At 34.7% G+C, this 17,371-nt stretch overlaps 1 protein-coding gene across 1 annotated transcript in view; it reads left to right on the top strand.

Moving 5' to 3' along the window:
* Positions 1–17,371, top strand: part of LOC115881291 (ABC transporter G family member 23-like) — a 96,287-nt gene that overhangs the window by 61,945 nt on the left and 16,971 nt on the right. The window contains exon 10 of the mRNA XM_030898716.1: positions 10,961–11,065. Coding sequence (XP_030754576.1) covers positions 10,961–11,065 — 105 coding nt within the window. The remainder of the gene's footprint in view (positions 1–10,960; positions 11,066–17,371) is intronic.

Genomic DNA, 17,371 nt, shown 5'->3' with positions numbered 1-17,371 from the left:
TTTTTACAGAATTTTATTATTCCGCGAAATAAAAAAGTTACGGGCAATTTTACAAATGGTAAAAAATTCAAAAAGACCCCGTATCTCATTTGGCAGTGAAAATATCAATAGGCGGTTTATGCTATCAAACGTGTCTCAGAAATCGAGCCCATGACATATATGTTGGTTTTGCTCTATCTAGTCAGGAAATAGGTTTTCTCTGTTAAAACAGACCAATTTCGACCACCCTGTACAGGGTGGCGCCTCTCATACGACGCGGAGGCTCAGGGAGAACGACAGTTTGTATTAAAATTAAATTTTGTTAGCATATGTAGGTTAATTCAGAGCACTTTTTAAATATATAGAAAGTTCTACAGGGTGTCCCCAAAAAAAGTTGCATATCAAAGTTGTGTTTTTTTATAATGGAACACCTTATATATATATATTAATTGATTTTCGGATTCTGGGAGAAAAATAAAGGTGAGTTTTATTAGAGAAGTACATGACTAAAATGGAAAATTGTTTTTGACATATCTAACATTTTCTAAAAATAAAGAACAATTTTTAAATTACAATAAAACCTACCTAAATTGTAACTTACCCGGTATAGCTTAATATGTAGTTAAAATAACTATTGTACTTCGAATCAAATTAAAATCTGACTCAAAAAGTTATACAGGGGACTTGGGGACTTTAACCTAACCCAACCTCTAAAAGCAAGTTACTCTTTTATTTTAAATGGAACACCCAGTGTATTATTTCGATATTCATTGGGGAATTCATGTCTCATCAAAATACTATTAACGTTGTCTATCCCTCAAACAAAAATTTTCCTAGATATTTTCATTTTTATGATTTAGGTGGCTCTGATATGTCTGACGTTACTTCTAGGCCAGTAAACGTAGCCGAGTATTATATGCAAAGGTGGAAAAAATTAGTAACCAACCACTCTCAACGGCAATATGTAGATAATGATCTCCCATTTAACCCCTCAAAAGTCCCATTCGGTCCCAGTTGGGGAAGTTTGAAAAAAATGGCCGCCATCTTGGATTTTTTCGTTTTTTTCAAATATCTCCGTTTGCATAACTTTTTTCGAAAAAAACTAAAGATATGTTTTTCGTAGAGAAATAAATTTAGAATATTTTACCTTTAATAATTTTTTTCTAAAATAAATAGTAATAGAGATAGAGCAAATTTTCCTATACGGTTTATAAATTTTCCAGTTTTTTTAAACCAATCCGCTATAATTTTTGCGTTAACAGTATAGTGTTAAAATAGATAAACCAAGTATAAATTTAAGCATCAAAACAATTAAAAATAACGTTTAAATATTACTTATTAAATAAAATTATTGTTAAAAAAATTATTATTAAATTAAAGTTATTAAATAAAATCTATTATGACGTCATCCTGAGCGTCATTTTAGCCTCAACTAAAATACAAAAGTTTGTGCAACTGATTCCGTAACACTGACCACACTTTGAAGAACATGCAAAATCCAGTTTTCTACAAGAGCAATTTTTAGAATACTGACTCTCTTTGCAATTGCAATAAAATAATTTTATTCACGACTCGTCTATAATTTGATTATTATACATGAGTTTATGAAATAATAATAATATTCCTTATTCACTAGTGAACAATGTTTTCATTATTCACCGCTTCCACGGATATCTCGATCCAAACTCCAAACAAGAGTCAAACTGTCAAACATTACCATTAATGTAAATAAATAATTTATGTTTGATTTTAATTAGTTAAAGGGAAATTAGTTAGCTACCTAGTTAAAGAAAATTTCAATGTTTTGTTTCCATGTTACTTACTCGTTATAATCGATCAATATTTTTTTGACATTAAAAATAAAAACTTATATTAATATTATCTACATTTTTTTGAGAGTCCTGGATAAAGTATAGTATTCTACTCGCATATAATGGCTGTTATTCACTTGGATGATTTATAACACTCGCCTGCGGCTCGTGTCATAAAATCATCCGCGTGAATAACAGCCACCATTATATGCTCGCTAAATAATATACTATTAGTAGTCAGGAGGCGCCACATCTCTGATTGAATAGGTGTCAGATTTCCTCTTTGATCATTCTTCCATCCATATTGTAAAGGATCTAACTTGTTACCAATCCATTCTTAAATCTAAAAAATACAACTTATAAGATTTCCTATAATATATATATACCTTTACAGTTACCTGAAATTATGTCCTGAGTAAATGGAGTTTTGCAGAGTTCTCAGTTGGAGGCAAATTAGCTAAATTAAAGGTGGTCTTAAGAGATTGTCAGATGGTTCATATGTTTAATATAGCTTGGGCAGTGATATAGCTTTAAAAGATAATTTAATCCTGACTGAGACAAAAAAAATGTGCCTGTCGGTACTGAAAAAAGATGACGATCTTTGTCAATACCTCGACGTATTTTTAGAAAAAAATCCTAACAAAGACGACTTGTTTCAGCTTTTTAAAGCTATATCACTGCCCAAGTTATATTAAACATATTAACCATCTGAGATACACTCTATACAATAGGATTACATCAGGAGAAGCCCTTAAGACTACTTTTAGTTTAGCTAATTTGCCTCCAACTGAGAACTCTGCAAAACTCCATTTACTCAGGACATACTTTCAGGTAACTGTAAAGATATATCTATTATAGGGAATTTTATAAGATGTATTTTTTAGATTCACGAATGGATTGGTAACAAGTTAGATATTTTACAATATGGCTGGAAGAAAGATCAAAAAGGCAATCTGACACCTATGCAATCAACAGAAGATGATGCCTCCTGACCTACTAAAATTAATATTTTGCAAGAGAGTCAGTGCTCTAAAAATTGTCCCTGTAGAAAACTGGCTCTTACATGTTTTAAATGTTCACTTCAAAGTGTGGTCAATGCACAGTTGAATCAGTTGCACAAACTTTTGTATTTTAGTTGAGGACGAAAGTGACGCTCAGGATGACGTCATAGTAAATTTAATTTAACAATAATTTTTTTAACAATAATTTTATTTAATAAATAATATTTAAACGTTATTTTTATTTATTTTAATGCTTAAATTTATACTTGGTTTATCTATACTAACACTATAGTGTTAATGCAAAAATTATAACTAATTGGTTTAAAAAAACTGGAAAATTTATAAACCGTATAGTAAAAAAATGCTCTATCTCTATTACTATTTATTTTAGAAAAAAAATGATTGAATGTAAAATATTCTAAATTTCTCTACAAAAAACATATCTTTAGTTTTTTCGAAAAAAAGTTATGCAAACGGAGATATTTGAAAAAAACGAAAATATCCAAGATGGCGGCGGTTTTTTTCAAACTTCCCCCACTGGGACCGAATGGGACTTTTGGGGGTTAAATAGGAGATCATTATCTACACATTCCCGTTGAGATCGGTTGGTTACTAGTTTTTTCCACCTTAACCTCCAGATTGACTGGCCTATTCACACAACATTGTTGTTTAATTAGTCCAACTTTAACAACTAGTTATCAATTTGTGTCAGTTAAAAGAAAAAAATTCTCAGAAATTTGCCGAAAATGCAAACTTATCCTACAAGGGGTAGGCAATCTTAATAATATTTTGAAGATATATGAATTCCCCATTGAACACCGGAATAATATACTGGGTGTTCCATTTAAAATAAAGGAGTAGCTTGCTTTTAAAAGTGACCAATGTTCCATATTACTTTTGTCTCACCCTGTATAACTTTTCGAGTCAAATTTTAATTTGGTTTAACATACAATGGGTAATGTAATTAAATATCAGGCTATACGGGGTAAATTAATATTTAGGTAGCTGTTATTAAATTTAAAATTTACTCTTCATTTTCACACAATGTGAAATATGTCAAAATCCTTACAGTTTAGGCATATGATTTTTTAATAAAACCCACCTTTATTTGTTTCCTATAATCCAAAAATCAAATAATATATACAGGGTGCTACAAATTCGAGGTACGAGCATTGGTATCTCGAAAACCTTAATAGATACGAAGATGGTTAAATTGGGGCAAAGTTGCCCCCCCCCCTCCTTGGGATGTTCACCAAGATGCCACCAAAAAAGTTTTAAAATTTCAAGGATTGCTAAGTTTTTGGGAAAAAACGGATTTTTTTGCAAATCAATTTTATTTTTTCCTGTCGTTACTTTTTAGAAAATCAAACAACTAATTGCACATTCTCATAGCCACTTTATTAGGGCTATCTGATAGTATTTTTAGATTTTCAAATTAGATGACAGTTTGTGTGATACAGGGGCCAACTTAATTTTTTTAAATACGGACCTGCATCTTTTATTTCAGGTTTTGAAAGAACTCGGTCTCCTGAGTACAAGTATATAATTTTAAGTCCGACGCTGGTTTTTTAAATTATTTAATCTGAATATATTCATCGCAACAAGATTGATCAGCGCTAATTGAATAAGAAAAATCGAGCCATTTGAAAGATCCAAATAAATAATGTCCAGGTTAGCAATTTAAAGATATTCTTATTAACTCTTTTTATTGTGAATTTGAAATCTCAGTGTCTAATTTAATCTAATAATATGTATGTACAATATTAACCGTGGTAATTATAAAAAAATAAACTTTTACAGACTAGTTTCTAATGCTCTACATGTTCGAAAGGGTTACCACCCTCCCTAGTGCACAAATTAATTTATTTTTCGTTCAATCTGATTTATAGCTCTTTGAACATATTATCTTCTTCTATACTTCCGAATGGATTTTGTACTCTTTATTGTATAGGATGTTGAAATGTATTGATTTGAACAAATGAAGTCAAGAAATCCCCCCCTCCTCGCCCTTTGGCGACAGATCCAGGAACCTCGCTGGCCATTATATTGCTCTACCATTTCAAATCCATCTCCGGAGAAATAACTTGATTGTTTATATTATATCATATTTATATTATTTATTTTATATTATTTTTTATTATTTTGTTGCGTTTGATTTTCCTTATTCAATATTTTACCCCACGTCATTGTTAAGTTTGAAAGCTTATCAATATTGTAACGATGAATAGATTAAATATTAAAAAAAAACAGAGCCGGACTTGAAATTAGTTTAAATAAATTGTGTTTAAATAAATCAAATATCAAAAATACAAAAAATATTAAGTGTGGCATGTCATTGTACTCAGAAGACAGAGTTCTTTCAAAACCTGAAATAAAAAATGCAGGTCCGTATTTAAAAAAATTAAGTTGGCCTCTGTATCTCACAAATAGGAGCTAGGGGGGAATAGCTTTCCCCCCTAGCTCCCCTAGGGGGGAATAGCTTCCCCTAGGAGATGCAAGACCTTGTCATTGGTGGGGAAGCTCCTGGTCAGGTGCTGGGGGGAATCCCCCCTAGCACTTGGCTTGGTCTAAGAAGCATCTCACTTATCGTCTTGTCCCTGACTGTAGTGTCGTGGCCAGGGAATTGCACCAAGACATATAACGATACCGGGCGGGGCTACGGACAGCCTCAACCTTGGGGCATCGGAGGGCACCCCATTGTATTTTACCCCTTACTTCTACATGCGGGGCTCTGTAGAAGTGGACCGACTGTCCCTAGCGACTATGAGATCTGGTAATAATAGTAATAAAAACATCACCGGTGAAGTTCCAAGGGGCCAAACCCAAAGAGAACTACAGGAGAGGTGGCTGACACTTGCGTGAGACCATCCTCCGCAAGTGGCATACAAGTTACCACCTCCTCCAAGGGTCGGGAGCCTACCTCCTACCTCTAAACCCAACAGACGACACAAGCTACCGTTTCGTCTACCCGGCCTGGGTCGTAGCTCCTCGACTGTGAAGGACACGGGTCTCCGTAGGAAGTCCTGGGACTGTATGATGAGTTATAACTCAAGAAAGGGGGATACAATAGATCTCTAAGGTTGCAGAGATTTACCCCCCTCCCACTTATTCTAAACTTATTCTAATCTCACAAATTATCAGCTAATTTGAAAATCTAAAAATACTATCAGATAGCCCTAATAAGATGGCTATGAGAATGTGCAATTAGTTTTTTGATTTTCTAAAATGTAACGTCAGGAAAAAATAAAATTGATTTGCAAAAAAATCCGTTTTTTCCCAAAAACTTAGCAATCCTTGAAATTTTTAAAACTTTTTTGGTGGCATCTTGGTGAACATCCCAAGGAGGGGGGGGGGGCAACTTTCCCTCAATTTAACCATCTTCGTATCTATTACGGTTTCCAAGATATTGTCACGGCCCATTTTGTGGGTTATGACTAGGGACATAGCGGAATAAAACAGATGATTCAATTTCATAATTAATTTAATTAATTTACGAATAATGAAATAATTATAAAACTAAATATGTACTTACATATTATATTTATGGACGAACATCATCACTGGCTCGAGGGTAGTGTCAGGGTAGTGTAACGTCAATGCTGGAATCTCGACCGCGACCTTATCGAACATCAATTCTCGACTATCGACTGTCCCCCCAACAGGTGACATTTTTGTATTTATTGGTTCGTTCGTCGAATCATCGAATCAGCATTATTGGTCTATCGGTGCGATGACCGGTGCGATGACCGCGTTAGTGCTGATTTGACGATTTTATAAATTCGTAATATTGAAAGGAAATATTTTCGCAATTGCCAATTATGCTTATAACTTTGATTTTTAAAACTTTACTTTTGTTGCGTAAATGCTAATGAACTTTATTTATCTTATATTTCCTTTCAATCGAATTATTAATTTACGAAATATATTAATATTAAATATGTTATTTTATATATCGAATAATTCCATCCTTGACACTTCCCCCGCACCTCTAAAGCTGGACCCCAACGATAATTCAATATTTATGAAATTATACTTTTTAACAATAATTATTATACATTGCAATAAATTGTGCTTAATAATTAACGTTTCATAATAAAAAATGTTTTAAGTATACAATATTAAATAAAATAAAAAAAATGTTTTTAAAGAAATTACTGACTAAAAAAAATATAAAAAAAGCTTCTCTATAAGTTTAACGATGGCGATTAGCCGTTTACATATAGACAATAAAAAAAATGTCTTTTAATACTGGCACTAACGTGAACTGCACAATACCTATATAGTTTTTAAGTTTCAACACATTGCACTGACTTCGTTCATACAACACCAACCCACAAATCTCGTCGGCTGCTCATGGAGGCTGAAAACTGAAGTTTTGATTGTAGTATCCACCTTCACATCATAAACCTAACGAATGCACACATGCCTCCCGTTCCCTGCACTTTGAAAAGCTCTTTGTTTTGGTAAGCTGTTTCTCAATTCTTGCGTCCTTAGGGAGTTGTTGGTTGACATCGGTGTAGGCTGATAATGGAAACAAAATTCCAGTATGATTTTGTTTGTCATCTGGATTGGCGTCGAACTCATCTTTCGAAGAAGAGACCAGTTTTTAAAGACAATAAGTCTTCCTGTAGCTGCTTATATCACCAACCCAAATATCGACAGCACGTTCTGAACCCATTTTTGAATTGGACTACTTGCTTCGAACTGCATTACCATAGTGTACTGTTCACAAAGCTTCATAAACAAGGGTAGGCAGTTTGCATAGTATAGGCATGATGGTTGTGGTACTACATTCTTCTTTCTCCTTCGGGGTTGAGTCTATACGTCGATTCTTCTCAGTGGTGTTCCTTGATTTGTTGCTTGGTATTGGCAGTTTTGACCAGTGATTACATGAAAAAAGAGAACAAAGAGTAAATATGTGCTCTTACTTACAGCTTATTGTATTAAATTATTATGACTTATAAACTAGTTCTTAAAGTATATCAAACTTAATCCTATTTTGTTTGTTTGTTTAATTTCATTTTTCAACTTAGTTCAGAATATCATTTTTGTTTGTTCTTGACGGCAGGAGAGAATATATATATATATATATATATATATATATATATATATATATATATATATATATATATATATATATATATATATATATATATATATATATATATATATATATATATATATATATATATATATATATTTTTTTTTTTTTTATTCATTCGTTAAGAATGTCACGGCTTCATTGTGTTGTTTGCCGGTTGATGATGTTTTTTTTTGCAGGTTCGGGTCTCAACCAGAGGCCTAAGAACTCCGCAAGTGTTTGCGTAATATTTGCGCTGTCCCAAAGATCGCTGTTTTCTGGAGCTGGGCGGTGCTTAACTCCATGATCTCGAGGTCAATAAGGTGTTTCCCCAAATTCGACGTGATGGCTCCCATGGCTCCTATGACAATTGGGATGACTGAGAATGGTTTTCTCCATAGGCGGGTCATTTCTCTTCCTAGCTCCTGGTATTTATTGATTTTTTCGATCTCCTTATCTCTCACTCGGGGGTCTCCAGGGATGGCTATGTCTATTATATTGATGGTTTCTTGGGTTATCACCACGATGTCCGGCGTATTGTGTTCAATTCGTCTGTCAGTCTGGATTCGGAAGTCCCAAAGTATTTTTCCCCTATCGTTTTCAACCACCTTTCCTGGGTAGTGGTTGTACCAGTTTTTCTTTACTGGGGCGCCGATATTTTTGCAGATGTTTCAATGGATCATGCTGGCTACGTTATCGTGTCGTTTCTTATATTCCGTTTGTGCGATCTTACTGCATCCTGACACTAGGTGGTCAATGGTCTCATCTTTATCTCTACAGAGTCTACATTTTGGATCATCTGTCGTTTTGTGTCTCTGTATTTAATTGCATTTGTTGTGAAGGCTTGATCTTGTGCTGCAAAGATGGCTGCTTCTATTTCTTTACGGGTTGTCCCATTCGATATCCATTGGTATGATTTTTTATCATCTGCGTTTTCTTTAATATTTCTTGCGTAACTACCGTGGAGGGGGTTTATTATTCCAGTTTGCTATTCTAGCTGATATAATCTTTTGTTTGTATATTTTCTTGTTGTCCTCTTTTACATTTAAGATATTTTCTTTTTAATATCTCACGGATTAGTTTCTCACGACTTGTTTTGAGATATTGGCTTAGGCTTATTTTCTCCTCCTCCACAGTTTGTAACACTTGGACAAGTCCTCTTCCTCCTATTCGTCGCGAAATGTAAAGCCTGTCGATATCACTTTGGGATGCAATGCTTGGTGCATTGTCATGATTTTTCTTGTTCTTTTATCAAGTTCTTCAAGTTCTGCTTGTGTCCAATTTATTATTCCTGCAGTGTATCTTATGACCGGAACTGCCCAAGTGTTTATGGCTTTGATACTATTTCCTCCATTCAATTTGGTTTTTAATATTTTTCTAACCCTTTTCAGATATTCTTGGCGACTCGATGCTTTCGAGTCGAGTTTCGAGATATATATATATATATATATATATATATATATATATATATATATATATATATATATATATATATATATATATATATATATATATATATATATATATATATATATATTTTATATATGATTGGGCGTAAAACAAACAATAAACTTATATTTTCGTTGCAAATTTGTAGGATTTATGAACACTCCTACCTAATTTGTATGCCCTCTATCTCCTACCTACATTTGGGTTTATAATAATTTACTTTATTTCTTTTTTTTTATATATATATTAAGCGCTAAATAATTAGCTCTAGTGGTTCAATACTTTTCGTTTCAAGTTGGTATTTGTCCTAGAGTTTGCGCGCAGTTAGGGTTAAATATCAATTTAAAACCTACACACTAGGGGAGCTCCAATAATACATGTCATTAATAAAGACATCATTAATATTTTATATTAAGAAAAACATATCTTTTTTCCAATTATTTCAATATTCCATCTTGATTTTATTTTGAAGAAGGCTAACTTGGGCATACAGAGTTGCCTTTACAATACACGTATACACAATACTTATTCTATTTGTATGCATTTATTTTATCCCCCGGCGCCTCCACCACATATATCACGGCCCATTTTGTGGGTTATGACTAGGGGCATAGCGGAATAAAACAATTAAATTAATTATTAAATTGAATCATCTGTTTAAATCATCTGTCTAAATCATCTGTCTAAATCATCATCTGTCAAATTAATTAAATTAATTATTAAATTGAGTCATCTAATTTACGAATAATGAAATAATTATAAAACTAAATATGTACTTACATATTATATTTATGGACGAACATCATCACTGGCTCGAGGGTAGTGTCAGGGTAGTGTAACGTCAATGCTGGAATCTCGACCGCGACCTTATCGAACATCAATTCTCGACTATCGACTGTCCCCCCAACAGGTGACATTTTTGTATTTATTGGTTCGTTCGTCGAATCATCGAATCAGCATTATTGGTCTATCGGTGCGATGACCGCGTTAGTGCTGATTTGATGATTTTATAAATTCGTAATATTGAATGGAAATATTTTCGCAATTGCCAATTATGCTTATAACTTTGATTTTTAAAACTTTACTTTTGTTGCGTAAATGCCAATGAACTTTAATAATTATTTTATATTTCCTTTCAATCGAATTATTAATTTACGAAATATATTAATATTAAATATGTTATTTTATATATCGAATAATTCCATCCTTGACAATATCAATGCTCGTACCTCCAATTTGTAGCACCCTGTATATGGCGTTCCATTTGGTTTGGTTTGATTAGGTGGTTAGGTAACTTTTTTTAGGGACACCCTGTATAAATCTATATGTATATTTTTATAAAATGCTTTCAGTTAACCTACTTTATGCTCTCAACATTTAATTTCAATATAAACTACCGTTCTCCTTGGAACCCCCGCGTCGCGCGTCGTGTATGCCACCCTGTATATAATATGTTTACCTGAAAGGAGCTCTTCCGTTATCATGTTTAAGTTTCGTTTAGAATACAATGAAAAAAGATTAGCAACATATTTGCAACTATTTCTTTGTAAGCCTTTTTATAAACTCTGTTTAGATCTTGTTTAGATGATAAACCTAGGAGAGTTCAATGCTCGCATGGACAATAATCGTTCTCTTTATAGATTTATTACGATTCACTCGACAAAGCCACAGATGCAATTAAACATGGCAAATTAACTGGTGTTCTATATATAGCAGACAACTTTACACAGTCATACGAAGATAGGGTGAGTAAATAAAACTTTATAAAGCTAACAACAAAAAATTATTTTCCAAAATTAATATAAAAACATTTTGTCAATATTATTTCAATCACAAGCAATAATTAGAAATAACCTCTATTATAAATGCTTTAGAAGCTATTTCAAAATACAGGCAGTCCTCGATTTACGTCGTTTAGTGTTACGTTGCGCGTCGTTTCGAGTTACGTCGAACAAATTTTTGTCACTATTTCTCAAAGTTACATCCCACTGATTCGAGTTACGTCATTTTTTGTAAAGAACGATCCAAATTTTAAAAGAAGTTTGGACATAAACAATAAAATTTTAGCAACATACAAGCAGGGTTGACAGATCCACATAATGAAAAAGCGGGACAGTGTTGATCATTACTTAATTAGCAACTATTACGACTTTTGACGATACCCACAATCACAGAATATCTAGCTACGCAACAGAAAAATACTCGAAATGAAAGAGCTAAAATTGCACAAATAGAATACTAGATGGCGCGACAATGTCATAATCAGAATATAATGTTACGTTTTTCGTCGGTTCCGTGTGGATAGAAAGTCACAATTTATTTAAACACTATTTATTTAACACTAATTAACAGAAATAATAACGATAAAAGACTTATAGAACTATTTACAAACGATTTATAACTAAGAATTTATTTTGAATTTTCGCGCGTCAACTGCACTGGTATAAAGTCCCTAGATATATAAAGTACCGCAATTACCGCCATATTGGCGCCAAAACTAGCGGCAAATTTAAAAAGGAGGCCAACATTTCGCTGTTTCGGCTTTTTAAGCAGCTGGCAGCTGGTCGGTCCGGCGCCAATATGGCCGACCAACATTGACAGGCAAACCGTAAAATAAAATATTTATTAATTGTAATAGAATTACGTTTATTATCTACAGTTTACCTTCATTTTAACGTAATATCAGGTGGTATATTAATATTCAATTTCATAAAACAACGGCAAACAAAACAGAAATAATTTTCTCTTGTCAAAGTCAGAATCTTCAAAAATCATAATAATCTTTCAAAATCTAAACCGCTCTCATTAAAGAAATTCCGAAAAGCGTTTATAGTGTCTATTTTCAAAGTAATAATTGCTATCTTGTGAGTTTAATTCAAGTTTTATTTACTCCAACCGGTGATAATTGTAAAAAAGTGGCATTAAAAACTTAAAAAGCTGTGCTGTAAACTGTGAACTGCAAAAACCATCGTGGATCGTGGCATAACGTCGGTTTCCAATGTTTCATAGGTATTTCATACATGCGTCCTTATATAAAATAAAGTTTCTTGTATGCAACACACTGTCTTTTATTTATAAAATTAAACGAAAATAATAATAAATTTGAATAAACAATATTTGGCGATATAATTCCGGAAAAAGCCGAACCGCTCCGAAATTTTCAAAAGTTTTGGGTCGCGACCGTTGCTAGATTAGCGCCAAATAGTGTTTACATTGTCCTTATGGGCACTTTCCAATCTAAACTTGTTTCGTTTATCTATGGCCAATATGGCCGACCAACATTGACAGGCAAACCGTAAAATAAAATATTTATTAATTGTAATAGAATTACGTTTATTATCTACAGTTTACCTTCATTTTAACGTAATATCAGGTGGTGTTATATGTGGTTGGTGTTATATTCAATTTCATAAATTTAATTTTTTATTCTATATATGTTAAGAGATTATAAACGAATGGTTTCCGTACAAGTGTTTTTCATTTGTATTAGCATTTATTTTATGTTACCTTTTAGCGCAAAGTACGCCAACAGAAGTAAGTTAATAGGTAAGAAGAAATAAAGGTGGAATAACATTTAGAATTTTAGTACTTAATTCAGTCAAACAATTGGAAAAACTTTGTTTGTTGATAAGAACGGGCTACCTATACCATAAGTAAACCTTTCCTATTATACCAGTTATGCTGTAGTTAGTTTTGACAAATAAGCATGATGTAACGAAAGTCTTTGGAACTATGAATAAGCTACAAACTTAAATTTGAAGGCCGGCTTTTATATGAGAAAATTTTGAACCATGGTTGAAACAAATAAATGTAATAATTAAATTGATATGATACATACCTGCTATTTTTGAAATATATTAATATATTGATAGAAAGATTGTTTCAGTTAGTATGACTTCAGGTAGTTTCAGCATTTTAGGTATGTAATTGTGCACTTATTTTATAAATAACTTAGAAAGAAGCTTGAAACACATAGGGGCTCTTTATGTGTGCTGTATAATTAAGGTTTGTATGTTATGGAGTCATGTTTATACAACAAATTTATTATTAGTTGAATAAAAGCAAGTTAATACCACATAATTCAATTAAAATATATTTTGCTCTGCAATTTAATGTTATATTTTTAAAACAACAAGTGTCATAGTCATAATGTTTAAGTATCATTATTATAAAAAAGTTATACTGCTATAAATTTAACATTGAAATAACTGTAATTATTGTTATACATAAATTAAGTAGGCATAATTTTACCTCGACAATATGTAAAACTTCAAACGAATCTTAACAATTTTATGCCATGTATAAAAATCAAATTTAAATCACACACTTTTATTTATAACTGACAGTATAAGACCAAATTTTTAAATATAACTTTACATGCTTACATTATATTCTTTACTTTTTATTAGTAATTACAATATGAACCAAAAAATATTAATTACTATCAATAAATACATAAAAACTAATCTATTTAAGTCCATGAAAATAACTATATAGTTAGCATATGCATAAACAACATTCTTGTTATTAGGATCAAATTTATTTGAGCTTTTTTTCATTGTTTTGGTTAATATCCCTGTTAGTCCTGACTGGTAAAACCACCTGAAGCGAGTCATCCAAATCTATATATGTATCATAACATAACTTATTCTTTTAAATAATTATCCTTCGTTTGGTCTGATGATAATATATTGTAGATTTATCTAAACTTCTTGCTGCAAAATGTTGAAAACTAAACTACACTAAACATTTTAGGGAATGATTACGTAGAGATTTCACTTACACTTAGCATCCTTTTTAAAAGATATGTATGGTAGTTTGCAAGTAAGGTCTTTGTTTTGTTCTAGATTAGATTTCTAGAGGTTGATCTCGGCCTGACCCACTGCGACCTTCTCAGATCTATTGTGGTCTTGTCTTGTTCTATAATGAAGTTTTATGTACCAATAGGTTATACTACAAATAAGATTGTTAAAAATATTCACTGGAGCATAAATAAATTCAATCCACTACCTAACGTATATTGAATATCGACGATGTTAGAAAACACATCAAATTTTTCGTGTAATACACATTTCTTCACTAAAGATATCGACGCCTATACATTATTAACTAATAAATTTGTAGCATTTTAGTGGCTTTATAATTATTTTAAAATATGTGGATAAATATTTTTATCCTGAAATTGACAGCTTCTCAACATTTGACATGACAAATTCAGCCAAATGTGACATTTAAACAGTCCTACCACTACAGTTTTTCCAGAAATACCCCAAAAATCCGCCATTTTGGCGCCAATAACATTGAACAAACCAATTGCGGTACTTTATATATCTAGGGACTTTACACTGGTATATTTATAACTGCCCCCTGTAGGCCACGGCCGCCGGCTTTTATACCGGCAGGTAAAGAACTCTAGAATTGTCCATAGATCGTTAGGTGCGTAGAGAAGGTTTTCGAATGTTCTCGTATGTACTCGTCCATTCCAGTGGGACTCGATTCTTCTCGAACGAATGAATCATTGCGGTGTCTATGCGATGTTAAGGTCATCCGAGGCGGGCCATATTGTGAGGTTAGGTCGAGTCCACACCGGCCCGCAACACTGCCCCCTTCTTAGGTACATGCTCGTCCCGAGATGTATACGGTGAATGAAGGTATTTGCAAAGCTGGCCCCTGGTACATTGCGAAGTCTGGTAGAAATAGCAGTCTACAGTTTTCTCTCCCGATCTCAGCTTTGGGTTGTAGCAGCAAACGAGGATCTCGATTCCCGTAAATCTGAACAAGACTTCAATCATGTTCCGGATTGTACGCCAACTCAAACCATCGAGTCCACACGCCAGCTTCGGAATGGCTAATCGTGCAATGTTGTTGTTTAGCAGGGCTTCTCTCAGTTCAATCAGGGTCTTCCATAGATTGAGATAAGTCGGCTTACTCGGGGACCATTCCTTGGTGACCAGGTAGAAGATGTGCCTTGCTTGACCATGTGCATTGTCGGTTAGCCTCAAGACGCTTCCAACCTCTGGATCCTGTCGGCGTAGTTCTCCGACACGCCCAAACTTCTCATTGAACGTCGCAGCGATTCCTCTGGACATCCGCAAATCTCGAGCCACACAATGAGCGAGCGAATAATCAGGAGGCACGGAAAAGAGGTCTCGTTGATCTTCTTTGGTTACACCATAGCGAGCCTTCTCACTGCTGTTGTATCGGGCCATGAAATCGTCAAAGGACATCTCCGAATCAGGGGGATCAAAGCTGCAGGTTCTCACGGTCCCAGCACGATCTTCTATTTCGCCTTGGTAGGGGCTCAAACGGTTGAAATGGACTACCCTCGGTTTTCCTTTTGGCAATTTTCTGATACGGTATACGACGTCATTAATTCTATCCATGACTTCGTATGGCCCTTCCCACGAGGATTGTAGCTTCGGAGATAACCCACGACGTCTCTGCGGGTTATATAGCCACACCAACTTCCCTGGTTGGTATCCTCCATGCTCAGCTTGAATGTCGTAGTGTTCCTTCATTCGGTCACTAGCACTTTGAATATTTAGGCGGACTCTCTGATGAATGTCGTCCATCCTTTGACGTAGTGTGTGGACATAATCTTCTCCGGCGACTTCTTCTCCCGGTCGGCAACCAAATTTCAGATCACAGGGTAGGCGCACTTCCCGTCCCATAACGATGCTGGCTGGAGTTTGCCCTGTAGATTCTTGGACGGATGAACGGTAGGCCAACAGGAACAGGTGAAGAAATTTGTCCCAGTCTCTTTGGTGGTCAGAGACTACTTTGGCCAGATAACGGTTGATAGTTCTGTTCATGCGTTCAACCATCCCATCGGATTGTGGATGTAGAGCAGTCGTCCTGGTCTTGCGGATGTTCAGGACTTCACAGACGCCTTGGAACAGATTGGACTCAAAGTTTCTTCCCTGATCTGAATGAAGCTCCATGGGAACACCAAACCTGCAGATCCATTCTTTAACAAGGGCATCAGCAATCGTGGACGCTTCTTGATTTGGCAACGCGTAGGCCTCGACCCATTTGCTGAAGTAATCCATTACTACCACAATGTATTTGTTGCCATCGTTCGTCTCCGGGAAAGGACCAGCCACGTCGATCGCTATTCGTTCGAAGGGACTACCAACATTGTACTGGCGCATAGGGGCTTTACCACGCTTTTGTGGCCCATTAATGGCTGCGCAAATGTCACATTTCTTACACCAGGCCCTCACATCTTCTTTGCAGTTCACCCAGTAGAACCGTTCACGCAGCTTGCCAAGTGTCTTGGTAACACCAAGATGTCTCCGCTGGTTCCATTGTGAACTTCCTCCAAGACTTCTGGGACCCTCTTCTTTGGAATGACGATCTGCCTTCTCTCTTCTTGTCCCTCCGGTCTCTCGATCACACGGCGAAGTAGTCCGTTGTCTATTACCAAGGAATTCCACTGGGCCCAGTACGACTTTACGTTCGGCGAATATCTGCAAACTTCTTCCCACGTTGGTCTTTGGCCTGTGTTTTTCCAGTTAATTACTAAACCTAATTCTGGGTCACTGGTTTGGTCATTTGCAAGATCTTCAAGTTGCCAACTATCATTAACCACAGTTGTTCTTAGGAGTTTCACTTCTTTCTCTTCAGCTCGGGAACAATGCTTACAGTCCTTAGCGCAAGGTCTTCTGGAAAGTGCGTCGGCATTCCGATGGATTGCCCCAGCTCGATGTTCTGTGTCGAAGTCAAATTCTTGTAATCATTCAATCCATCTAGCTACCTGCCCTTCAGGATTCTTAAATTGCAACAGCCATTTCAAAGCAGCATGGTCTGTTCTTAACAAGAACTTTCTTCCATAGAGATACTTGTAGAAGTGTTCCACTGCTTTAACTACTGCTAGTAATTCTCGTCTGGTTACACAGTAGTTTGCTTACCTTTCCGGTTTTGACAAGGTCTTACTAAAATAACCAATGACTTTTTCTTGACCATCCTGGATCTGAGACAGAACAGCGCCTAACGCAACATTGCTAGCGTCGGTATCCAATATAAAGTTTCCGTTGCCAAGAGGGTAGCTA

This window comes from Sitophilus oryzae, unplaced genomic scaffold, assembly GCF_002938485.1.
Source record: "Sitophilus oryzae breed Bouriz unplaced genomic scaffold, Soryzae_2.0 scaffold_1712_pilon_pilon, whole genome shotgun sequence".
NCBI classification, from domain to species: domain Eukaryota; kingdom Metazoa; phylum Arthropoda; class Insecta; order Coleoptera; family Curculionidae; genus Sitophilus; species Sitophilus oryzae.
The sequence above is the reverse complement of the archived record's forward strand: the minus strand, read 5'-3'. Positions and strand labels throughout refer to the sequence as shown.